General features: G+C 56.6%; 2 protein-coding genes across 4 annotated transcripts; both read left to right on the forward strand.

The window, feature by feature from the left end:
• The first annotated feature begins 665 nt into the window (after positions 1-665).
• LOC138730221 (peptide methionine sulfoxide reductase MsrA 1-like) lies at positions 666-3,291 on the forward strand. 3 transcript variants are annotated; one of them, XM_069875179.1, is made up of 6 exons: positions 666-823; positions 999-1,067; positions 1,207-1,326; positions 1,822-1,926; positions 2,181-2,287; positions 3,100-3,291. In XM_069875179.1, the coding sequence occupies exons 1-6, from the start codon at positions 751-753 to the stop codon at positions 3,250-3,252; spliced, it is 627 nt and encodes a 208-aa protein (XP_069731280.1). In that variant the 5' UTR covers positions 666-750; the 3' UTR covers positions 3,253-3,291. The 3 variants fall into 3 exon arrangements, with proteins under 3 accessions (XP_069731280.1, XP_069731282.1, XP_069731283.1); XM_069875181.1 differs by lacking the exon at positions 999-1,067 and having other exon boundaries at positions 666-829; XM_069875182.1 differs by lacking the exon at positions 999-1,067.
• Positions 3,292-15,947: 12,656 nt separating this feature from the next.
• Positions 15,948-18,608, forward strand: ID3 (inhibitor of DNA binding 3). The gene is made up of 3 exons (XM_069875310.1): positions 15,948-16,462; positions 17,236-17,307; positions 18,092-18,608. The coding sequence occupies exons 1-2, from the start codon at positions 16,154-16,156 to the stop codon at positions 17,290-17,292; spliced, it is 366 nt and encodes a 121-aa protein (XP_069731411.1). The 5' UTR covers positions 15,948-16,153; the 3' UTR covers positions 17,293-17,307; positions 18,092-18,608.
• The last annotated feature ends 5,804 nt before the right edge of the window (positions 18,609-24,412 follow it).

A 24,412-nucleotide genomic window follows, 5' to 3' on the forward strand; every position in this document is an offset into this window, starting at 1 on the left:
CTGCAGCGCCTTCAACCCTGACATCGTTCCTACGTAAACCCACGGAGATGGGACAGGGTGAGAGGGGAGGAAAGGATAGGATGGAAAAGATGGGGTAGGATGAGAGAGGAACGAGTGGATGTGGTGGGATGGGATCTGGGGGGACAGAGGGATCTACTGAAGGTCCACAGGGACCGAGACGCCACCTGCCAAAGGTGGTTCCTGGAGAATTGCTGGTTATGGGGGGGCTTCTTTTCAAGGTAGACTCAGGCTGAGGTTAAACCCAGTGGGTTTGGGGATGGTTCTTCATGGGGGCAGCGGGTTTGGGGATGATTCTTCACAGTGCGGGTGGGAGGTCCTCATGCACCCCACAACCCAAGGGTGCAGGCAGTGTGGTTCTCCGAGAGGGGTGTCCAGATCAGGCTCTGCCCTGCCCTGGTGAGGATCCTTTGGGCATCGCTGGGTGGAGATGACGGGCTGGGACCCCCACCCCAAAACCTCCTCAACCCCATGTGCTGCCTGGGGACCAGAATGGCTGTGGGGGTCTGGAACCACGGGGCTGGGAGGGACCTTGTCCAGATTGGATCTATCTCAGAGTGACCTTGGGCACCTGGTGAGCGTTAACGATTGACGGAGTGGCTGGAGGCACCAGGACTCTGCTCATCCCGTGCTCTCCATCCCTGGTCGGGGTCCGTCACCCCGTCCTGCCCCAGGTGGACCGAGCACCCTGTCCCCACGGCTCTGGGACAAAGACCCCATCTCTGGGGGGCCATGCTGGGTGCTGGTGAGCTCCCCAGCCCCACCGAGGCTCTGCCAGGCAGAACTCAGAGGATGCCGGTGTCTGGTACCAGTATGGGCACTGGGGACAGGGAGGGGTGGCACCTGCAGACCCCCCCAGCACCCTTGTTAGCACTCAGGTTTTTGGGTTTTTTATTTTGGGGGGAGATACTTTGGGGTAGAGACAGCTGTGGGATGGGATGGGATGGGATGGGGGTCCTGACCCCGTGCCTCCCCTGCAGCCACCCACGCCGTCAACGGGAACCCCACGCTCCCACCCTTCCCCGCGGAGATGCAGACGGCGATTTTCGGTAAGGATTTCCCCTGCTGTTAGGAAAAAAGAGGAGGGGGGTGTCCTGGGAGCACGAGTGACCCCCTCTCAGCCTAGCTCCCCTCTGCCCTGAGCGAGGGCAGGCAGCCCCCTGCTCCCTCCTTGTCCTCCCCTTGCAGGCATGGGGTGTTTCTGGGGCGCGGAGCGGCTCTTCTGGGAGATGCCGGGGGTCTTCTCCACCCAGGTGGGCTACGCGGGAGGCTTCACCCCCAACCCCACCTATGAAGAAGTGCGCACAGGTATTTGTGAGGCTTCTTGTTCCATGCAACCCCCCAAAATCCACCCCACCCCATGCCTTGCCCTGGTTGGGAGGGGTCTCATGGGATGTTCTCCAGCACCCGTGGGATGCTGAGCCCCCCAAGCCCCCCAGACACCTGCCCAGCTAAGCTGGAGAGGCTTTTTGTGGAGGATTAACTGTCTGCAGGAAATCTTATCCCAGCTGCTCCCTCTGGCTGGGAATTGATCCCAGTTTGGGGGGTGAAGGTGTCCCACCCCCACCAGGATGGGGAGCTTGGGGGTCCTGGAGGAGCTCGGGGGTCCTGGGGGAGCACGGAGGCTGCAGCCTCTTCATCCCCAGCTCCTTCCCTCCAGCCCTGCTGCTTCTCCTGCTTTGCACAAGCGTCACGAATCAGCCAGATCTCAGCTCCAGGTCTCCCCGCACAAGCCCAGGGCAGCGGGAGGGGAGGTTGAGGGGCAGGAGGCCACGGTGAGGGGCTGCAGGGTTCTCTCGGCAGGGCTGACGGGACACGCCGAGGTGGTGAGGGTTGTCTTCGACCCCCAGCAGATCAGCTACGAGGAGCTCCTCAAAGCCTTCTGGGAGAACCATGACCCCACACAAGGTAGGGATGAGCCCTCCGGGGTCCCAGTTGACACCCCAGAACCTGGGTGGGGGCAGGTTAACCCCAAACTGGTCCCAACTTTGTGGGGAGGGGGGTCCTTGGCATCTCCATCCCCCTTTAGCGGGACACCCCCCTCCACAGCCAGCTCTGCACTGCACCCCGCTGTGCCTCAGTTTCCCCATCTCGCCCCCTGTGGGTGCAGGTGGCTCTGGGGGTGCCCGTAACCGCGCCCCCCCCGGGCTCTGCTCCCCCAGGCATGCGGCAGCAGGAGGACGTGGGCACCCAGTACCGCTCCGTCATCTACACGCAGGGCCCCTCGCAGCAGGCAGCAGCTCTCCGCAGCAGGGAGGAGTACCAGAGGGTAAGCGGGGACACTGGGACCCTCCTGGGGACACTGGGACCCTCTTGGGGACATTGGGAGACCCGTGGGGACATTGGGACTCCACTAAGGACACTGACACCCCTGTGGGGACACTGAAACGCTCCTGGCGATGCTGGCACCCCCCTGGGGACAGTGGGACCTACTAGGGGTGCTGGCATCACCTTGGGGACACCACGTCCCTCTTGGGGACACTGGGAGATCCTAGGGGTGCGGGCACCCCGCTGGGCACACTGGGACCTTCTAGGGGTGCTGGCACCCTCCTGGGAACACCAAGAACCCCCTGGGGACATTGGAACTTCCAGGGGTGCTGGCGTCACCTTGGGGACACCAGGAAACTCTTGAGGACACTGGGACCTCCTAGGGATGCTGGCAGTCCTCCAGGACCCCTCTGAGGACATTGGGACCTCCTAGGGGTGCTGGCATCACCTTGGGGACACCAAGAACCCCCTGGGGACACTAGGGCCCCCCTGGGCATGCTGGGACCTCTTAAGGATGCTGGCACCCCCCTGAGGACACCAGGAACCTCCTGGGGACACTCGGACCTTCTAGGGGTGGTGGCATCACCTTGGGCACACCAGAACCCTCCTGGGGACACGAGCAACCCTCTGGGTACCCCAAGACCCTCTGGGGACACCAAGACACCCCCCTTGGGGACACCAGGCCCTGTCTGGGGCCACAGTCGCCTCCTCCAGCCCGAAGGACGTGGGGCAAGGCCCCATCCTGGCCGTGCCGTGGGGCAGCGGGACGGGGGTGCAGCCAGGGTCCCCCCCCAAACCATGGGGTTGTCGTAGGAGCTGCGGGAGCGGCAGCGGGGGGACACCACCACCTCCATCGAGCCGGCCCGGGACTTCTACTACGCCGAGGAGCAGCACCAGCAGCACCTGCACAAGGTGCCCGGGGGCTCCTGCGGCCTCCAGGGGGTCACCTGCCCCCCAGACCCCTGAGGGGCCCACGGGCCCCCCTGCTGCCAGCGGGGTGGGCACGGGGGCCAGCCCCACAGGTCATGGTCAGGCCCACAGGGTACAGAGAGCCCCACACATCATGGCCAGACCCACAGGTCACAGCCAGCCCCACACATCATGGCCAGACCCACAGATTATGGCCAGCCCCACAGGATACTGAGGTCCCCACAGGTCACAGCCAGCCCCACACATCACGGCCAGCCCCACAGGTTATAGAGGGCCCCACACATCACAGCCAGCCCCACAGATTATGGTCAACCCCACAGGATACAGAGAGCCCCACACATCACGGCCAGCCCCACAGATTATGGCCAGCCCCATAGGATATCGAGGTCCCCACAGGTCACGGCCAGCCCCACAGGTCACAGCCAGTCCCATACGTTATGGCCAGCCCCACAGGATAGAGAGGGCCCCACACATCACAGCCAGCCCCACAGGGTACTGAGAGCCCCCCACCCCAGCATGGCAGCCCCCCACATCACGGCCAGCCCCACAGGATGCAGAGAACCCCACAGGTCACAGCCAGCCCCACAGGTCACGGCTCCCACGCTCCCTGTCTCCGCAGCGGGATTAAAGCCGTGTCCTGCCCTGCCCCACGGTGTGTCTGGGGCTGAGGGGCAGCGGGGAGCGTGGGGCAAGAGGCAGGGATGGGTTGGGGGGTCGGGGTCTGTGGGGCTGGAGGGCTGGGGGGGCTGTGTCTGGGGGGCTGTGCTGCCTCTGTCCCCCTATCTATGGGTCAGCGGGGTCCTTGTCCCCCTGTCTATGGGTCAGCGGGTTCCCTGTCCCCCTGTCTATGGGTCAGTGGGGTCCTTGTCCCCCTCTCTATGGGTCAGTGGGGTCCTTGTCCCCCTCTCTATGGGTCAGTGGGGTCCCTGTCCCCCTGTCTATGGGTCAGTGGGGTCCCTGTCCCCTGTCTATGGGGCGCGGGGGCTGCAGTCCCGCTCTTCGCCGCCAGGGGGCAGCGCCGCTCCGCGCCGGTGGCGGGGGGCGGAACAGCGGCAGACAGAGTGCGCGCCTATACGGCACTTACGGTACCAACGGTACTTACGGTAGGGGCAGAGACCCATGGAATCACCGGGCTGGGAAGGACCCACCGGATCATCGAGTGCAACCATTCCCATCAATCACTAACCCATGTCCCTCAGCACCTCGTCCACCCGTCCCTTAAACCCCTCCAGGGAAGGGGACTCAACCCCCTCCCTGGGCAGCCTCTGCCACTGCCCAATGACCCTTTCTGTGACATATTTTTTCCAGCCTGACCCTCCCCTGGTGGAGCTTGAGGCCATTCCCTCTCGTCCTGTCCCCTGTCCCTTGGGAGAAGAGCCCAGCTCCCTCCTCTCCACAACCTCCTTTCAGGGAGTCGGAGAGAGCAATGAGGTCTCCCCTCAGCCTCCTCTTCTCCAGGCTAAACACCCCCAGCTCTCTCAGCCGCTCCTCTTGTTCTCCAGCCCCTTCCCCAGCTTCGTTGCTCTTCTCTGGACTCGCTCCAGAGCCTCAACATCCTTCTTGTGGTGAGGGGCCCAGAACTGAACACAGGATTCGAGGAGCGGTCTCCCCAGTGCCGAGTCCAGAGGGAGAAGAACCTCCCTGGCCCTGCTGGCCACGCCGTTTCTGCTCCAAGCCAAGATGCCATTGGCCTTCTTGGCCACCTGGGCCACTGTGTCCCTTTGCGGGGGTGACCCAGAGCCCCCCCTGCCCCTCCAGGTGGTGAGCACACCTGCAGCTCACCTGTTCTACCTCCTCCTGCCCCTTGGGTCGCTTTGGCTTGGGGTCCTCTCCGGGGGAAGGTCATGAAGTCACCCCCAGCCCCAAGCTGGGGGGTCCTGGGCTGGGACACTTTGACATTCCCTGGAGGATCCGTGCCTGGAAACCATCCCTCAAGGGATGTTTTGGGGCTGTCACGATGTCGTGTCCCTCCAGGTTGAGATGGTCCCTGTCTTGGGGTCTCCAGCACCCCTCGTGCTCAGGTGGGTTCGGGGCTGAGTCTGGTGGGTTTGGGGCTCAGTTTGGTGGATTCAAAGCCAAAAGGCTGGCGAGAAATGAAACTAAAGCTGAACCCCATGTTGAAAAAAAACCAAAAACCATTTTCAAGGGTGAGTGAAAGTGGAGAAGCAGCATTCAGGGGGGTTGTGGGGCGGCAGGTGCCCCATCCTGACCCACCTCAGCCACCAGTGGCATCTGAGACAGATGCTGGGTGTCTCCTCAACCCCAGGAATGGATGCGTGGATGATGCCTCCACGTGCTGGTGTCCCCAAGGCGTGAGATGAGCCCAGCGTGGGGCTCATCCCCAAACCCTGGGGTGAGGAGAGAGGGGGACGCGGGGATGGTTTTTGTAGAAAGTGAAGTTCTCCGGGTCAATGGAGAGTGAAAGAAATAAATAAAAGCAGTGAGAAAAGCGAGCGCAGGTCGGCTTCCGGCACCTGGCCCCACAGCTGCTGCTTTGAAGAAGGGGTTAGAGGAGAGCGAAAGCTGGGGACAGGGGCGAGGATGGGCGACCATGGCCTTCAGCCTCACCCTCCTCATCCTGAGGGACGTGGTGGGGTTTCTTGGGGGGATATGGTTGCGATGGGATGATTTTGGAGTTGTTTTTTTCCCCCTCTATACATGCTGGGGTGCTGGAGTCAGAGGATGGAGCAGGAGATAGAGGTGATGGGGCGAGAGGAAATGGCATCAGGCTGGACCAGGAGAGGGTGAGATTGGATATTGGGAAAGATTTCCTCGCTGGAAGAGTGGTGAAGCCCTGGAAGAGGCTGCCCAGGGCAGTGGTGGAGTCTCCATCCCTGGAGGGGTTCAAAAAGCTCAGAGATGCTGCACTTCAGGCCGTGGTTGGGTTGGGGTGATGGTTGGACTCGATGAGCTTTGAGATCTTTTCCAACCTCAATGATTCCATGAGAGAGGGTTAAGTCTGGGGAAGCGCAGGGAGGTGTCCTTTGGGATAATGTATCTCCAAACCCCACTGCCGACCCTGCCCTGCCTCAGTTTCCCCACTCAGGGTCTGAAAAGCGGCTGCTTCCCCACTCCGGGGCTGGAAAGATGCGGTCCAGCCCCAAACCTCCAGCGACATCCGAATTCTGTGGGGATGCTCCGCTCCCATTCCGAGAAAGCGAGACGGTGGGGTTTGCGGGGGCCGGATGAGCGAGAGGAGGTCGGGGAGGGGATGCTCGGGCGTTATTTATACCCGGGGCAGATATCGGCGAGGGCTCTTCACCCAGCGAACAAAATAACAATTCAGGCAGGTTTGAAAAGCGCCGAAACCACGACAGGAAACCCAAATTGTACAAATGCAGATGCGAGTGGAAAAAAAAAGCTCTTGAGCTGGTTGCTCTGGCTTTCACCTTCGCTAAAAATAAAGCTGCCTTATTAGAGGCCGATGGGGGCCGAGATAAAGCATCTTCCCTCGCCCCCCTACATTTTTTTCCGTGGTTCAGTGCGATGCCATAGGACGTGGCTTTCCGGCTGTGCCAGGGGTGATGGGTTTGGGGGCTTGTTTTGGGGAGGATCTGGGGGTTTTAGGGTGCTGGGGGGGGGTGTCAGGTTTTTGGGTTGGTTTTTTTTTGGGGGGGGTGTTGGGGCTGGGCAGCGTGGGGTGTGATGAGTTGTAACGGTCTCTCTGGGCGGAACAGGCAGCCTGGCAAAGCCACATCCTGGAGGGGGAGGAATTTGGGGGGCTGAGAAAGGGAAGAACTTGAGGGGGTGAAGAGAGAGAACAGCAAAACCCCTCCTGGAGCTGCCCACCCCCATGAAACCCAGGCTGGGTGCTCCTGCCCCATGCCTCAGTTTCCCTTCTCTGAACCAGCCTGGGGGTGGGGTACCCCACTTTTTAGGGGGCGGGGGGGGAAGGCAGTGCTGGCTGTGCCCCCCCCCCCCCCGCCACCGCACCCCGTCCCCGGGAGGATATCGTGGGAGGCAGGAGGTGCCTCGCTTGTCACCTTGGTGGTGGCAGCGGGGCCCGAGCTGCTCTGAGTCACCAGTGTCCCCACAGCTGCCACAGCGAGTAGGGATGCTCGCACCTGCAGCCTCTTCATCCCCCCAGCCCCATCATCCTCCTCCTCCTCTTACAGGGGAAATGATGGATGCAAGGGGGGAGGTAGAAGGGGTGGAGGGTGAAGGGAGGGGGGCAGCTTCTTCATCCCCCCAGTCTCATCATCATCATCATCATCATCATCATCCTTTATACAAGGGGAAATGATGGATGCAAGGGGGGGATAAAAGGGGTCGATGGATGCAATGAGGGAGCAGCTTCTTCATCCCCCCAGCCCCATCATCCTCGTCCTCCTCCTTTTACAGGGGAAAGGATGGATGCAAGGGGGGAGGTAGAAGGGGTGGAGGATGAAGGGGGGGCAGCTTCTTCATCCCCCCAGCCCCATCATCATCATCATCATCATCCTTTTGCAGGGGAGATAACGGATGCAATGGGGGGAGTGGTGAAAGGGGTGGAAGGAGAAGGGAGGGCAGCTTCTTTATCCCCCCAGTCTCATCATCATCATCATCATCATCATCTTTTTACAGGGGAAATGATGGATGCAATGGAGGGGATAGAAGGGGTGGAAGGAGAAGTGGGGTCAGCCTTTTCATCCCCCCCCCCCCCCCCATCATCATCATCATCATCATCATCATCATCATCATCATCATTTTCCTCCTTTTACAGGGGAAATGATGGATGAAACGAGGGGGGATAAAAGGGGTGGAGGGAGAAGGTGGGGCAGCCTCTTCGTCCCCCCAGTCTCATCATCATCATCCTTTTGCAGGGGAAATGATGGATGCAAGGGTGGGGGGGTGCTGAGCACCAAACTGTGTGTGCCCCCCTGGCACAGGCGCAGCACCCCAAGGTGCCTGCAGCCCCCCCCCCCACCTTGTTGTGGGTGGGGGTCGCGTGGCACAAACCATCCTTACCCCACACTCAGTGTGGTTGAGGCAACAGGGGATGCGATGCTCCAGCCCCCCCCCCAACCACTGAAGATACCCCCAAAGGGGGGGGTTGGGGGTGCAGATGGGATTGGGGGGGCTGCTTGGGGTGGGGTGTAAGGGGGAAGTGGGGGGTTTCTGTCCGGCCTTGAGGGGAGGGCGTGAGAACCCAGGCTGGGAGCTGGGGGGGGGCACAGGAAGCACTGGGGGGGGCGGCTGCTCCCGGCTCCCCCAGATGTGCCCGTGAGATAGGGAGGCAGGAAGCAGCTGCAGGGAATCCCGGTGCTGGGAACCACGGCTGCTGCCTGCCTGACCCCCCCCGAGCTTGCGGGACCCCCCTCTGCTATCCCCTTGTCCCCCCCCATCCCCAATCTGGGGATGCTCTCCCAGTATCCCAGCCTCTCCCCCAAGCAGGGGCTGGGGGTGCCCTGGAGAAGCGGCTTCGCTTCCCTGGAGGAAGCAGCAGTTTCCTCCGGCCCTGCTGGTGCTGCGAGGGCAGAGGTGGGAAAAGAAGGGGTCTGGGGAAACTGAGGCACGGCTGCTGCCTACAGCTGGATGAGACTGGGGTCGTGGGACCCCTCCAGAGGGATTTGTGGGCTCCTGTCCCTCCCCTGGGCGCTCCAGGACAAAGTAAAGCCTCTCCCTGCGTTCACTCTGGCTCTGCGTTCACTCTGGCCCCTAATGATAACCAGCGGGGAGGCTCCCTCTGAGCAGCTCCAGGGTCGGATGCTCAGTCCCTGCCTCGGGCCCGGGGGCACAGGGGGGGTCCCTGGGGCTAATCCCCTGCACAAACAGCTGCACATTCCCCAGGGTTGGATCCAGTCTCCTAGCGACAGGGACTTGGGGAGGGGGGGAGCTTGCTGCCTCTTTTTGGGTGCCATGATGCTCCTTGATCCCACATAGTTCCCCCCCCCATGTCCCTGCACGTCCTTCTCCACCCACGGAGCCACCAGTGCTCCCTGATCCTTCCAGCGAGTGAAGGGGAAACTGAGGCACGGGGCGAGTCTGGGGCCAGGCTCCTTCCTGGGTGCGCTGGGACAGGGTTTAGCGGTTGATAGGAAAGGTTGGACTCGATGATCTAGATCGTTTCCAACCTATTAATTCTGTGCATCCACCCAAATTTAGTGGCTCCAATTTATAAACCAAATTTATCCCAAATCTAGGACTTCATAGCCCAGGTCACAGTGGCCACAAGACCCCAGGGGAGGCTGGGTTTGCCGAGACCTTTTGGCACGTCCTCTACGGGGCCGCGATGCCCATCCCAAACCCGGTGTCCATCTGGGAACGCTTGGCCCTGGCACAAACTGGAAGAGCCGTCACCCTTGGGAGGAACGCGGTTCCCAACCCTCACCGCGCGGCGCCAGGACGAGGTGGGAAGGAGATTTCCGAGCTGGGTTAAGCAGCCAGAATCCCATTTTCCTTTTGGAAATCCATCTGGATTCCTTCTCCGGCACCGAAACTCGCTTGGATCCCAGCCACGTCGTGCCGGGTGGGTGCCCAGCCTTGGGGAGGGGGGTTGGCTCAAAGCATCTCCAAAAATCCATGAGTTAAAGCACTTTGAGCGCGTGCTCCCACGTTTTGCTGAGCCAAGTGGGTTCCCCCAGCTTCCCTGTGACCCAAAGGATCCCCAAGGGCTCAGCAAACCCCAGGGAGATGGGATTGACACCCCAGCCTTAGCCCAAAAGCGAATCCAGATGACTCCCCAAGGGGAAGAGCTCTTCGCTTTGTAGCTGCCTCGGGCGCTCTGCCACGTCTCCATTCCTCTTCTTCTCCCGTCCAAAGCCTTTTCCCGCAGCCAACCCTTCCAGGCAGCCTCGGCCTTCCAAAACACAAGAAATTCCCCCCTAAAAAATAAAGAAAAAACCCACTATCCCCCCCAGGGGAACACCGGGACCCCCACGCTCGCAGGCGGCAGCCGCGCTGAATCCGGCTTTTTTTCCACCCCGCTTTATGTCCTTCACATCCTGCCACCTGTACCAATTTATTTAAGGAAAAGAAAAAAAAAAAGATCAAACCCAAGCCCAAGGGGTGGATTTTTTTTTTTTTTTAATTTTTTTTTTTTGAGGGGGGTGGGGGGCAGCTGGTGGTGACCCCCCCCTCTCCGAGCGCATGGGGATCTCTGGAGATGTTTGCAGCGGGGAGGCGAATCGCACGGGATTTATGATCCATCCCGGGAAAAGGGGAAAGGTTGTGGGGAGCGATGGTCAAGCTGTATGGGGGAATGGACAGACGGACACAGCCACATCCCCCCCTTGGGGTTTTGGGGGGGTCTCACCAAGCCAGGTGAACCCCAAGCTCCAGCTCCTCCTTCTCCTTTATTTTTCTTTTTAATAAAACACCCAGTGTGGGCCCTTTTCACCGTGAAATCATCGCGCTCCGGAGCATTTGCGCATTCACGCTCCCTTCCTCCCCGCTTTTTCCTCCTCCGTGCTAAGAAATCTGCTTTTTCCCTCCCCTAAAAGAGTGAGGACACCCCACAATGGGGATGGCCCCCCAAAAGCAGGTGACACCCCAAAACAAACACTCCAAAAGTGGAACCGTACCCCAAAAGCGGGATGGCACTCCAAAAGTGGAGGGGCACCCTGAAAATGGGATGGCACCTCAAAAGTAGGGTGGTGCCCCTAAAAGTGGAATAGCTCCCCAAAAGTGGGATGGCATTTAAAAAATTGGATGGCTCCCTAAAAGTGGGATGACACCCCAAAAGCGGGATGGCCCCCCCCCCAAAGATGGGATGGCATTGAAAAAATGGGATGGCTCCCTAAAAGTGGGGGGGCGTTCAAAAGATAGGATGGCTCCCCAAAAGTGGAATAGCTTCCCAAAAGTGAGATGGCATTCAAAAAAATGGGGTGTCTCCCCAAAAATGGGATGGCTCCCCAAAAATGAGTATGGCTCCCAAAAGCAGATTAGCTCCCCAAAAGTGAGATGGCATTTAAAAAAATGGGGTGGCTCCCCAAAAATGAGGATGGCTCCCCAAAAGTGAGATGGCATTCAAAAAAGTGGGATGCCCCCCAAAAGTGGGGTGGTATTAAAAAAAATGGGGTGGCTTCCCAAAAGTGGAAAAGCTCCCCAGAAGTGGGGTGGCATTAAAAAAAATGGGGTGGCACCCCAAAACTGGAAGAGCTCCCCAAAAGTGGGGTGGCATTAAAAAAAATGGGGTGGCTCCCCAAAAATGGAAGAGCTCCCCAAAAGTGGGATGGCATTCAAAAAAATGGGATGGCTCCCCAAAAGTGGAATAGCCCCCCAAAAGTGGGGTGGCATTCAAAAAAGTGGGACGGCCCCCAAAAGTGTGGTGGCATTAAAAAAAATGGGGTGGCTCCCCAAAAATGAGATGGCATTAAAAATATGGGATGGCTCCCCAAAAGTGGAATAGCACTCGGAAAGTGGGGTGTCATTAAAAAAAGTGGGCTGCCCCCCAAAAGTGGGGTGGCATTAAAAAAAAATGGGATGGCTCCCCACAAATGAGGATGGCTCCCCAAAAGTGAGATGGCATTAAAAAAAGTGGGATGCCCCCCAGAAGTGGGGTGGCATTAAAAAAAATGGGATGGCTCCCCAAAAGTGGAATAGCCCCCCAAAAGTGGGGTGGCATTAAAAAAAATGGGGTGGCTCCCCAAAAGTGGAATAGCCCCCCAAAAGTGGGGTGGCATTAAGAAAACAGGGGGTGGCTCCCCAAAAGTGGAATAGCTCCCCAAAAGTGGGGTGGCATTAAAAATATGGGATGGCTCCCCAAAAGTGGAATAGCACTCGGAAAGTGGGGTGGCTCCCCAAAAGTGGAATAGCCCCCCAAAAGTGAGATGGCATTAAAAAAAATGGGGTGGCTCCCCAAAAATGAGGATGGCTCCCCAAAAGTGGGGTGGCATTAAAAAAAATGGGGTGGCTCCCCAAAAGTGGAATAGCACTCGGAAAGTGGGGTGGCATTAAAAAAAATGGGGTGGCTCCCCAAAAATGAGATGGCATTAAAAATATAGGATGGCTCCCCAAAAGTGGAATAGCTCCCCAAAAGTGGGGTGGCATTAAAAAAAGTGGGCTGCCCCCCAAAAGTGGGGTGGCATTAAAAAAAATGGGGTGGCTCCCCAAAAATGAGGATGGCTCCCCAAAAGTGGGGTGGCATTAAAAAAAATGGGGTGGCTCCCCAAAAGTGGAATAGCACTCGGAAAGTGGGGTGGCATTAAAAAAAATGGGGTGGCTCCCCAAAAATGAGATGGCATTAAAAATATAGGATGGCTCCCCAAAAGTGGAATAGCTCCCCAAAAGTGGGGTGGCATTAAAAAAAGTGGGCTGCCCCCCAAAAGTGGGGTGGCATTAAAAAAAATGGGGTGGCTCCCCAAAAGTGGAATAGCCCCCCAAAAGTGGGGTGGCCTTAAAAAAAATGGGGTGGCTCCCCAAAAATGAGGATGGCTCCCCAAAAGTGGGATGGCATTAAAAAAAATGGGATGGCTCCCCAAAAGTGGAAGAGCTCCCCAAAAGTGGGGTGGCATTTAAAAAAATGGGGTGGCTCCCCAAAAATGAGGATGGCTCCCCAAAAGTCAGATGGCATTAAAAATATGGGATGGCTTCCCAAAAGTGGAATAGCCCCCCAAAAGTGGGGTGGCATTAAAAAAAATGGGGTGGCTCCCCAAAAATGGAATAGCCCCCCAAAAGTGAGATGGCATTCAAAAGAGTGGGATGGCATTCAACAAAGTGGGATAGCTCCCCAAAAAATGAGCATGCCCCCCCAAAATCAGGATGCCCCCCCCCCCCGTACCCTCCTCAGCCCCCACAGGCCGGGCTGGGCCCGGCCTCCTCCTCTCCTCCTCCTCCTCCTCCTCGTTTCTCTCCCATCTCCCCACACAGCCGGGCTCCGCTGTGGAATTCCTCGCTGTGGGAAAGGCGTTGATTGGGGGGGGGTGGTTGGAAGAAGAGAAAGGGGGGGGGGAGGAGGAGAAAAAGAAGAAGCGGGGGGGTTGGAGGAGGGTTGCCTTGGCCACGCATCCCTGTGTGAATGGCTGCCGCTGGCGCCAGGCTGTCTGGGGCCGGGAGTTAGATCAACACAGCTGGAGGGCCCGGGCCACAGCTGGGCCGGGGGGAGCGGGGCCTGTGGGAACCAACCCCCCTGCAAACAAAGCCCCGCACCCCCCCCCCACAACCTCCCTCCATGAGGGGAAACTGGGGGGGCTGGGGGTGGGGGGGGTGGGGGGGGCGTGGGGGGGGCTGGTGGGGGGGGGGGGAGGAAAGGGTTAACCCCCTAAACCTGACTCCAACCCCCCCTTTATCCCTCATATCATCATTATTATTAAATTATAGTCTGTTTTTTAACAAAATACACCCCTTCTAGTGTGTTTTTATGTGTTTTTATGTGTTTTCTATGTGTTTTCTATGTGTTTTCTATGTGTTTTCTATGTGTTTTCTATGTGTTTTCTCTGTGTTTTCTCTGTGTTTTCTCTCTGTGGTTTAGTATTTGATGGGAATGGTTGGACTCGATGATCCAGAGGGTCTTTTCCAACCCGGTGATTCTCTGATTCTGTGTTTTCTAGTTTGAAGGGGGTCTCCCCGACATGGGAAGGAGAATTAAAGGGTCTTCACAAAAAGGTTTCCCAGGGGGTTCATAAAGGGGGAAAGAGGAAAATAAAAAAAAAAAAGAGGGAGAAAAGGAAAAGATTGGGGGAGAAAGGAAGGAAATATTGGGGAGGATAAAAAAGAAAAAAATGAGGGGGAAAGGAGAAAATAAAATGGGGGAGGAGAAAAGAAAAAAAATGGGGAGAGAAAAGGAAAAAATTGGGAGGAAGAAAGAAAAAATTGGGGAAGGAGAAAAGAAAAAAATGGGGGAGAAAAGAAAAAATTGGGAGGAGGAAAGAAAAAATGGGGGGAGAGAAAAGAAAAAAATTGGGGAAGGGGAAAGGAAAAGAATAAGGGGGGAGAAAAGAAAAAAATTGAGGGGAGGAAAGAAGAAATTGGGGAAGGAGAAAAGAAAAAAAATTGTGGAAGGAGAAAAAAAAATGTGGGGAGAAGAAAAAATGGGCGAGAGAAGAAAAAAATTGTGGGGAGAAAAGAGAAAAATTGCGGGGGGAGAGAAAAGGCAAAAATTGGGGGAAGAGAAAAGAAAAAAAATTGAGGAAGAGAAAAGAAAAAATTGGGGAGGAGAAAAAAAAATTGGGGGGAGAAAAGAAAAAAATTGGGGGCAGAGAAAAGTGAAAAAAACAAGTGAAAAAAAAAGTTTGGATGTTGAGTTAAGGCGGTTTTAGGGGGCTGTTGAGGGGCTCCTGGGCTGGGGGAGAAGCTGGCGAGGTGGCTGTGCTCCCCCCCCGGGTTTTGGGGGGTGCAAAGGGGGGGAAAGAAACCCCAGTGCCTCCGAACTGGGATTTGGGCAGATCTGGAATAAATTGCTGCTGTGGGCAGGCGTAATTTGGTCCAGGTGCTTGTGCCCCCCCCCCCTTTCCCTTTGCACCCCAGGAGCTGGGACCCCCTGGCCCAGAGGGGGCTCAGGGTGCCCCCCCCTTGGCTGTAACATCCCCCTCCCTAACCAAAACCTATGGAATTTCCCCCAAAACCTATGGAACCCCCCCAAACCTAGGAAAACACCCCCCTAACCTATAGAAATACCCCCCAAACCTATGGAAATACCCCCAAACCTATGAAAATATCCCTCAAACCTATAGAAATACCCTCCAAACCTATAGAAATACCCCCAAACCTATGAAAATATCCCTCAAACCTATAGAAATACCCCCCAAACCTATGAAAACACCCCCCAAACCTATAGAAATACCCCCCCAAACCTAAGGACCCCCCCCAAACCTATAGAAATACCCCCCAAACCTATAGAAATACCCCCAAAATGAGATGGAAGGTGGGTGTTACCCCTTGATTTTAACACAATTTGAGGGGTTGGGGGACCAGAAGCCCCCCCAGAAACTCCTCCATGTGCCAACCCCCCCCCCATGGACACCGCTCACCCCAAATCTATCTCTTATTTCAGACTTTTTGAAGCAGCAATTTCTTTTTTTTTTGGGGGGGGTGTGGGGTGTGTGTCTTCGTTTCTATTGAAATAACCCCCTTGCCTTTAAATCTTTCTTTTTCTTTTTCTTTTTCTTTTTCTTTTTCTTTTTCTTTTTCTTTTTCTTTTTCTTTTTCCCCCCAAAAAAGAAAAAAAAAAAAGGAACTCCAGGCCTCTCGCAGGCTCTGACCTAAATCTGGTTTCTCCATCGTAACCTCAGTTTTACCGCAATTAATTTTTTTCTGCTGGTCACAAGATAATTCCTGACGCCAGAAAGTCTGGAGGTCAGATGAGAAGCGGATTGAGGAACAGGGCGGCACTAATTTCCTTACGGGATCGCCCTGTTAAAAAAAAAAAAATAGGGGGGTGGTGGGGGGGTGGGATGGGGGAGTTTGGAGGGGACCCCATCCTAAAAATAGGAGGATTCAGTGGGAATTGAGGGGAACTGGGGAGGGGGATTTTTTTTTGAGGGGGGTTGGGGTGTCCATAGGGGTTTTAAGGGGGTGTCCTCATGCTTAAGGGGGGGTTGGATGGGGGGGTTGTGGGGTGGGGATGGGAACCTGTGTGGTTGGGGGTGACCCCAAGGGTCATTGGGGGGGTGGGAAAGGGGGGGGGGTCCTGGCTGCATTTAGATGGAAAAAAGGGGGGGGGGAGGATGAATTTGCATGGAAGAGGTGGGGTTAAAGCGTGGTTTGAATAAAAGAGGTGGGATTGAAGCCTTTTTTTGCATGCAGGGGTGGGGCCCTAGGGGCTGCTTATATAAAGGGGAGCACAGAGCCGCCCTCTCCCCAGTGCAGCAGCGAGCTCGGAGGGTGGAGGTGTAGGATTTGTGGGGGACCAGGCTTTGTAGAACCTTTCCAAGGCTCACTACTACAGATTTTAGTAGTGGTGTAGGTTTTAGGAGCACTGCAGGATTTTTGCATCTCTTTGGAGGTCTCCCAACTCTCGCAGCATCCAAGCAGCATCTTTTTTTTTTTTTTCTTGATTCCTGCATCCCTCCTCCAAACCATGAAAGCCATCAGCCCAGTGAGGTCTGTGAGAAGCTGCTACGAGGCTGTTTGCTGCCTCTCCGAGCAGAGCTTGGCCATCAGGAACAAGAGCCCAGCCCTGGAGGAGCCCATGAATTTGCTCTACGACATGAACGATTGTTATTCCAAGCTGAGGGAGCTGGTGCCGGGCATCCCGCAGGGCACCAAGGTGAGCCAGGTGGAGATCCTCCAACACGTCATCGACTACATCTTCGACCTCCAGATCGTGCTGGAGGAGGGGGCCAAGGGGCGCGACCCCTCCTCCGAGGCCACCCTTCTGTCCCTTAAGGTAAAAGGGGGTTTGGGATGGAGATGGGATGGGTTTGATGGGTTTAGGGGGGCTTTGGGGTGGGTTTGAGGGGGTAAAGGGGGCTTTGGGATGGGTTTGAGGGGGTTAAGGGGTGTTTGGGATGGGTTTGAGGGGGTAAAGGGGGCTTTGGGGTGGGTTTGAGCTGGTAAAGGGGAGCTTTGGGATGGGTTTGAGGGGGTAAAGGGGAGCTTTGGGATGGGTTTGAGGGGGTAAAGGGGGCTTTGGGATAGATAGGAGATGGGTTGATGGGTTGGAGGGTCTTTGGGTTGGGGATGGGTTGGGTTTGGTGGGTTTTGGGGGTCTTCGGTTTGGAGATGGGATAGGTTTGGGGGGGTAAAGGCAGCTTTGAGTTAGAGGTGGGATGGGTTTGATGGCTTTATAGGGGGGTGTCGACCTGGATACGTTGGGTTGAGGGAGATTTGTCGGACTTGGGGGTGCGTGGATGTGTTGGGGGGCACGTTGAGTTGTGGGTATGTGGGGTTGGAAGGCTGTGTTGGACTTGGGAGCTCTGGGGGGGCTGGCTTGGGGGGTTCTGTTGGGCTTGACCTGTGTGGATGGGTTGAGGGGAGATGCCAAGGTGTGGGGGATGTTAGATATACTGGGTTTGGGGGGTCGGGGGTTGTTGAGGGGCAGGTATGGGGCTGGGGGTGATCCTCAGCCGTGGATTCGGGTCTGGGCGCGATGGGGAAGGGGAAAGAACGGGGACCACCCGCTGCCGGGGTGTCCTGAGCCCTTGTCCCCGCTCCCCGCAGGCGGCAGAGCTCGCTTCGGAACTCTGCTCGAAAGACGAGAGGAGTTTGTGTCACTAACGCCTGCTCCATCAGGTGAGGGGCTGCCCCGGGTCCCCCCCTTCCCCCCCCCCCCCACCGCGCCCCAATCTTCTCCCTGTCCCACTGTACCCCAGTCTTTCCCTATCCCAACGCACCCCAGTTCTCCTCCCACCCCAGGAACCCCAAACTTGCCCCAGTAGTCCTCCTTCTCCCACCCTAGACACCCCAATCTTGCTCCAATCCTCTTTCTCCCACCCTAGACACCCCAATCCTCTTCCTCCTCCCACCCCACACCCCCCAGTCTTGCCCCAATCCCCCTTCTCCCACCCCGGACACCCCCCAATCCCCCTTCTCCCACCCCGGACACCCCCCAATCTTGCCTCAATTCTCCCCCTTCTCCCACCCCAGACACCCCAGTCTTGCCCCAATCCTCCTCGCACCCCAATCCTCCTCGCAGCCCAATCTTGCCCCAATCCCCTTTTCTCCCACCCCAATCTTGCCCCAATCCCCTTTTCTCCCACCCCAGACACCCCAATCCCCTTTTCTCCCACCCCAGACACCCCAATTTTGCCCCAATCCCCCTTCTCCCACCCCAGACCCCCCCCAATCCCCCTTCTCCCGCCCCAGACACCCCAATCTTGCCCCAATCCCCCTTCTCCCACCCCCAGCCCCCAATTTTACCCCAATCCTCCCCCCCCAGCATCCCCTGTGACTCCCTCCTCTTACCATACACCCCAATCCCCTGTTCCCCCCCTCCCCCCCATCCCCAGAGTTTCCCACCCCGCTAATTAACTACATTCCCCCCCCCCCTCTCTCTTTCCCTCCCGGTGCCAATTAGCAAACAGGCAGCGAGTGTCGGTTCCTGGTTCGTTATCAGCCGGAGGTCAATAGCAGCTTCCTCCGTGGCGCCGAGTTGTCTGCGACCTCACCGGGCTCGGGGCAGCGCGGGGGGAGCAGCTGGTCCCAGCATCCCAACCCCCCCCAAAATCCCCTGGACCGCAGCATCAGCGGGATTCGGGGACCCCCACCTTAAAATTCCAGATGCTTTTAATGATAGACTGAAGAGGCGGTTGTCTGTATATTTTTGGATTATAGAGCAAAGAGTCCTTTTTTTAAAGGTGTTTTAATGGGATGGGGAAGAGGGGGGTGGTGATTTGGGGTGGTTTTTTTTTTTTTGGGGGGGCATCCTTGAGTATAAACCAAACTCTTTGGGGCCACGGCCTCGTGTATTGTGGAGCTCTATACTAGAGTATAAAGTTTTGTACCTTTTGTGCAGGAAGGTGAAATTTCTGCGATCATGCCTTGTATTTGCTTTATAAACTTTTTATAAAAGTTACCAATTTTTACATAATAAAGTCGTTTTCAGTGTTTTCGGGGAGGAGAGGTGGCAGCATCCCAGAGGTGGAAGAGGGTTCACCCTCTTCGCTTCTAGGGTTACGGTGGGAATCTCATTAATTAATAGCTTTGAAATGTCAGCTCAGGTATGGGAGGAATTAACCCTAGGCTGCTGTCTCCCAGCAAAGGTGTCTGCCAGCTATTTTGGGTGCCGCTTTTCTTATCTGATAGGGAAGGAGTGGAGATGATGCCGAGCCCTGGGGACCATCTGGAGGTGTAGAAGCCTTGGAGGGGGGAGATTTTTTTTTAATTATTTTTTTTCCAGCGGTTTCCACTATGCCTTGCAAAAAAAATAGGGCTTACCTGGTCCTAGGGGATACCTGGTGCCCCAGGGTTGTTGGATTGGAGTAGCTCTCGGGGTGATGGAAGGAGGGAATGGGGCAGGAGGGGTAGTTTTTGGGGCTGCAGCTGCCCTTGGGTCTGATTTGGGAAGCTTCCACTTCCCCAGGTGGCTTCTACCCTTCCCATCCCTGCCTGGAACCCCTTTGGGAGTGAGGAGCAGGGGGGGAAGCACCCCAAGGAAAGGACATGGGAGGCGCAAATGTTTTTCCTTCCCTTGGGATGTAATGATGCGGTCTTCCTTTGGCCGCAGGAGCAGATGGTTCAGCTGCAGAGGCACAGCTGGGCCGGATCCTGCTCCCTGGGGACGCTGGTTGCATCCAACTGAGGTTAAAATCCCCCACCTGTAGCACCAATTCCTCCATCCCCTGCTTTGGGCTTCGGCTTCGCTGCTGGGGGCTCAGCTGGGTCCTCACCCCGGGGTTCTGGGTCCTCCAGGTAAGACAGGAGGGAAAAGAAAGGTTTATGAGGCATGGGGTGATGCAAACCTTCCCCCCTCATGCACCAGTTTCAGCCTCCATCCCCACAGCAGCCCCTGCGACCTTGGGGTGCAGCTGGCACCCCCCAAATGCTGCTTGTCTGCATTTCCACGAGGAAATAAATGAGCGTGTGGGGCATCTGGAAGGCAAGAAGGTGGCTGAGGGGAATCGCAACCCCCTGAGAACGTTCCCCCCTCTTCCCAGCTTCATCCCCTGAGGGCAGGTGACCCTCTGGCACCCTGGATGGGGTGAGGTGGGGCTTATCCCAGCGCAGGTGAGGGTGTCCGGCTGGAAATAGCTTCTGGGAACCGAACTGCTGTTATGCTGATGGTTAAAAATAGTTTTAATTTTGGTTTTTTTTTCTTGCCGTTTCCACTGGCTTTCAGCTCAGGAGGAAAACCCGAGGGGTGGCTTAGGGGGCAAGCGTCCCCCTGCTCACCCCAAGTGTTCTCCAGCCCCACTGGTGTGTTCCAAAGGGATTTAACTGGGGTGGGTGGGGGGGAGAAGCTCTCCAGGACTGAGGCAGGGGATGGGGCTGCAAAAAGGGGGCTCCTCACACCTCAACCCCCGGCTCGTGGTGATCCTGGAGCCACGGGAGCAGGTAACGAGCCCAGTTTGGGGCTGGGGGAGTGGGAAGAAACCAGTCCTGGTGGGGTTTTGGGGATGGAAACAGCACCGGGGAGGTGGAAGGGACCCCCTCGGCTGGGGGAGAGGAGGTGGCCCCTTGTCCCTGTCCCTTTGCTGTGGGGTCAGGGCAGGGATTCCCTGGGCTGGGCCCCCCCTCTCCTCGAGCCCAGGATTTGGCAGGGTGAGGGTTTGGCACCGGCTCCTGGGAAGCGTCCCAAGGCCCTCGCCGCCTCCTCCCCTGGGGCAGCCGGATCCCGGCGCCGGCCCTGGAACAGCCGCTGCCGTTCCCAGGCCCCAGGGAGGGCTGGGGGGGGTAACCTCGACTGGACCCCCAGACTGGGCTGGGGCTGATGCTTGTGTCGGAAACACTGGGTGAAAAGAGAAAAGGGGGAGAAAAGCAAAAGAAAAGGAGGAGAAAAAGAAGAAAAGGGGGAGAAAAGCAAAAGAAAAGGAGAAAAAGAAGAGAAGGGGGAGAAAAGCAAAAGAAAAGGAGGAGAAAAAGAAAAGGGGGAGAAAAGCAAAAGAAAAGGAGGAGAAAAAGAAAAGGGGAAGAGAAGCAAAAGAAAAGGAGGAGAAAAAGAAAAGGGGGAGAAAAGTAAAAGAAAAGGAGGAGAAAAAGAGAAGGGGGAGAAAAGCAAAAGAAAAGGAGGAGAAAAAGAAGAAAAGGGGGAGAAAAGCAAAAGAAAAGGAGGAGAAAAAAGGGGGAGAAAAGCAAAAGAAAAGGAGGAGAAAAAGAAAAGGGGGAGAAAAGTAAAAGAAAAGGAGGGGAAAAAGAGAAGAAAAGGAGGAGAAAAGTAAAAGGAGGAGAAAAAGAGAAGAAAAGGAGGAGAAAAGGAGGAGAAAAAGAAGAAAATGAGCATAAAAGAGGAGAAAAATGAGCATAAAAGAGGAGAAAAGAAAAATAAAATGAGCATAAAAGAGGAGAAAAGAAAAATGAGCATAAAAGAGGAGAAAAAAAGAAGAGGAGGAAAAAAGAGGAGAGAGATGAGGAAAGGGAAAAGGAGGAAGGAAACAGAAAAGGAGGAAGGAGAGAAAGGGGGAAGGAAAGAGAAAGGAGGAGGGAAAGGGGGAAGGAAAGAGAAAGAGGGAAGGAAAGGAAAGAAAGTAAAAAGGGGAAAAGAAGGAAAAAGGGAAAAAAAATGGGGGAAAAAAAAAAGAAAATAAATGAGAAAAAGAAAAGTAAAAAAACATGGGGGGAAGAGAAAAGAAAGAAAGAAAAAGTTAAAAAAGACCGCTGAAAGCAGCCGGGCATCCCCCGGCGGGGCAGATTTAGCGCTCGAGCTGCCCCCGAGCCCTCCCGGCGCCGCTTTCCCCCCTTTCCCCAGCGCTTCCCGGGGTCTCCGGGAGAGCCGGGCGGAGCGGAGCCCCCGGAGGAGCCCCGGGTGGCTGCTGGCAGCGCCGGGGCTGATGCAATCGCGGGTCCCCACCTGTATTTGCCATTGTGTGCCCGGAGCTGTTTGCAGGTGTTCGCTGGCGCCGCGCTGTCTGAGCCGCGCGTCCCTCCTCCTCCTCCTCCTCCTCCTCCTCCTCCTCCTCCCGCTGCTGCTGCTGCTGCTCCCTGCCAGCCCGGAGCAGCCGGGGGCACCGCACACGCGCCTCTGCGCGCTCACGCGCGGCTGGGTGCGCGCACACGTGCCTTTGCACGCTGGCACACACGTATTTGCACGCTCACACGCACGCCTGGGGCGCCGACACACGCCTGTGTGCACACACACATGCATTTGCACACACACACACGCCTGGGGCACTGATGCACATGCATTTGCACACTCGCACACACGCCTGGAGCACTGACACACGCCTATGTGCACACACACAGGCGTTTGCACACTAGCACACATGCCTGGAGCACTGATGCACATGCATTTGCACACTCACATACACACCTGGGGCACTGACACACGCCTATGTGCACACACAGAGGCATTTGCACACTAGCACACACGCCTGGAGCACTGATGCACATGCACTTGCACACTAGCACACATGCCTGGAGCACTGATGCACATGCATTTGCACACTCACATACACACCTGGGGCACTGACGCGCCTATGTGCACACACAGAGGCATTTGCACACTAGCACACACGCCTAGGGCACTGACACACTCCTATGTGCACACACAGAGGCATTAGCACACTAGCACACACGCCTAGGGCACTGACACACGCCTATGTGCACACGCACACGTCTGGAGCACTGACGCACATGCATTTGCACACTATCACACACGCCTGGGGCACGGACACACGCCTATGTGCACACACACAGGCGTTTGCACACTAGCACACATGCCTGGAGCACTGATGCACATGCATTTGCACACTCGCACACACCCCTGGAGCACTGACACACGCCTGTGTGCACACACACACGCCTGGAGCACTGATGCACGTGCATTTGCATACTCGTATACACACCTGGGGCACTGACACACGCCTGTGTGCACACACAGAGGCATTTGCACACTAGCACACGCCTGGGGCACTGATGCACATGCATTTGCACACTAGCACACACGCCTGGGGCACTGACACACGCCTATGTGCACACACACAGGCGTTTGCACACTAGCACACATTCCTGGAGCACTGATGCACATGCCTTTGCACACTCACACACACGCCTGGGGCACTGACACACTCCTATGTGCACACACAGAGGCATTAGCACACTAGCACACACGCCTAGGGCACTGACACACGCCTATGTGCACACGCACACGCCTGGAGCACTGATGCACGTGCATTTGCACACTCACATACACACCTGGGGCACTGACACACGCCTATGTGCACACACAGAGGCATTTGCACACTAGCACACATGCCCGGAGCACTGACACAAGTCTATGTGCACACACACAGGCATTTGCACACACACACACCTGGGGCACTGATGCACGTGCATTTGCACACTAGCACACATGCCTGGAGCACTGATGCACATGCCTTTGCACACTCACACACACGCCTGGGGCACTGACACATGCCTGTGTGCACACACAGAGGCATTTGCACACTCACACACACGCCTAGGGCACTGACACACGCCTATGTGCACACGCACACGTCTGGAGCACTGACGCACATGCATTTGCACACTCACATACACACCTGGGGCACTGACACGCATCTATGTGCACACACAGAGGCATTTGCACACTAGCACACACGCCTGGAGCATTGATGCACATGCCTTTGCACACTCACACACACCTGGGGCACTGACACACGCCTGTGTGCACACACAGAGGCATTTGCACACACACACGCCTAGGGCACTGACACACGCCTATGTGCACACGCACACGTCTGGAGCACTGACACACATGCATTTGCACACTCACATACACACCTGGGGCACTGACATGCGCCTATGTGCACACACAGAGGCATTTGCACACTAGCACACACGCCTGGAGCACTGATGCACATGCACTTGCACACTAGCACACACGCCTGGGGCACTGACACACTCCTATGTGCACACACAGAGGCATTAGCACACTAGCACACACGCCTAGGGCACTGACACACGCCTATGTGCACATGCACACGTCTGGAGCACTGATGCACATGCATTTGCACGCTATCACACACGCCTGGGGCACGGACACACGCCTATGTGCACACACACAGGCGTTTGCACACTAGCACACATGCCTGGAGCACTGATGCACATGCATTTGCACACTCACATACACACCTGGGGCACTGACACACGCCTATGTGCACACACAGAGGCATTTGCACACTAGCACACACGCCTGGAGCACTGATGCACATGCACTTGCACACTAGCACACATGCCTGGAGCACTGATGCACATGCATTTGCACACTCACATACACACCTGGGGCACTGACGCGCCTATGTGCACACACAGAGTCATTTGCACACTAGCACACACGCCTAGGGCACTGACACACGCCTATGTGCACACGCACACGTCTGGAGCACTGATGCACATGCATTTGCACACTATCACACACGCCTGGGGCACGGACACGCGCCTATGTGCACACACACAGGCGTTTGCACACTAGCACACATGCCTGGAGCACTGATGCACATGCATTTGCACACTCGTGCACACCCCTGGAGCACTGACACACGCCTGTGTGCACACACACACGCCTGGAGCACTGATGCACATGCATTTGCGTACTCACATACACACCTGGGGCACTGACACACGCCTATGTGCACACACAGAGGCATTTGCACACTAGCACACATGCCCGGAGCACCAATGCACGTGCATTTGCACACTAGCACACACGCCTGGGGCACTGACACACTCCTATGTGCGCACG

This window comes from Phaenicophaeus curvirostris, chromosome 23 (assembly GCF_032191515.1).
Source record: "Phaenicophaeus curvirostris isolate KB17595 chromosome 23, BPBGC_Pcur_1.0, whole genome shotgun sequence".
Taxonomy (NCBI): domain Eukaryota; kingdom Metazoa; phylum Chordata; class Aves; order Cuculiformes; family Cuculidae; genus Phaenicophaeus; species Phaenicophaeus curvirostris.

Bases quoted from the DNA above. Each gene is read 5' to 3' on its own strand.
- ID3 (XM_069875310.1), top strand. From the start codon at position 16,154: ATGAAAGCCATCAGCCCAGTGAGGTCTGTGAGAAGCTGCTACGAGGCT. The intron at 16,463-17,235 runs GTAAAAGGGGGT...CGCTCCCCGCAG, and splicing joins CCACCCTTCTGTCCCTTAAG to GCGGCAGAGCTCGCTTCGGA.
- LOC138730221 (XM_069875179.1), top strand. From the start codon at position 751: ATGCTGGGTGCTGGTGAGCTCCCCAGCCCCACCGAGGCTCTGCCAGGC. The intron at 824-998 runs GTACCAGTATGG...CCTCCCCTGCAG, and splicing joins TCAGAGGATGCCGGTGTCTG to CCACCCACGCCGTCAACGGG. The intron at 2,288-3,099 runs GTAAGCGGGGAC...GGGTTGTCGTAG, and splicing joins GCAGGGAGGAGTACCAGAGG to GAGCTGCGGGAGCGGCAGCG.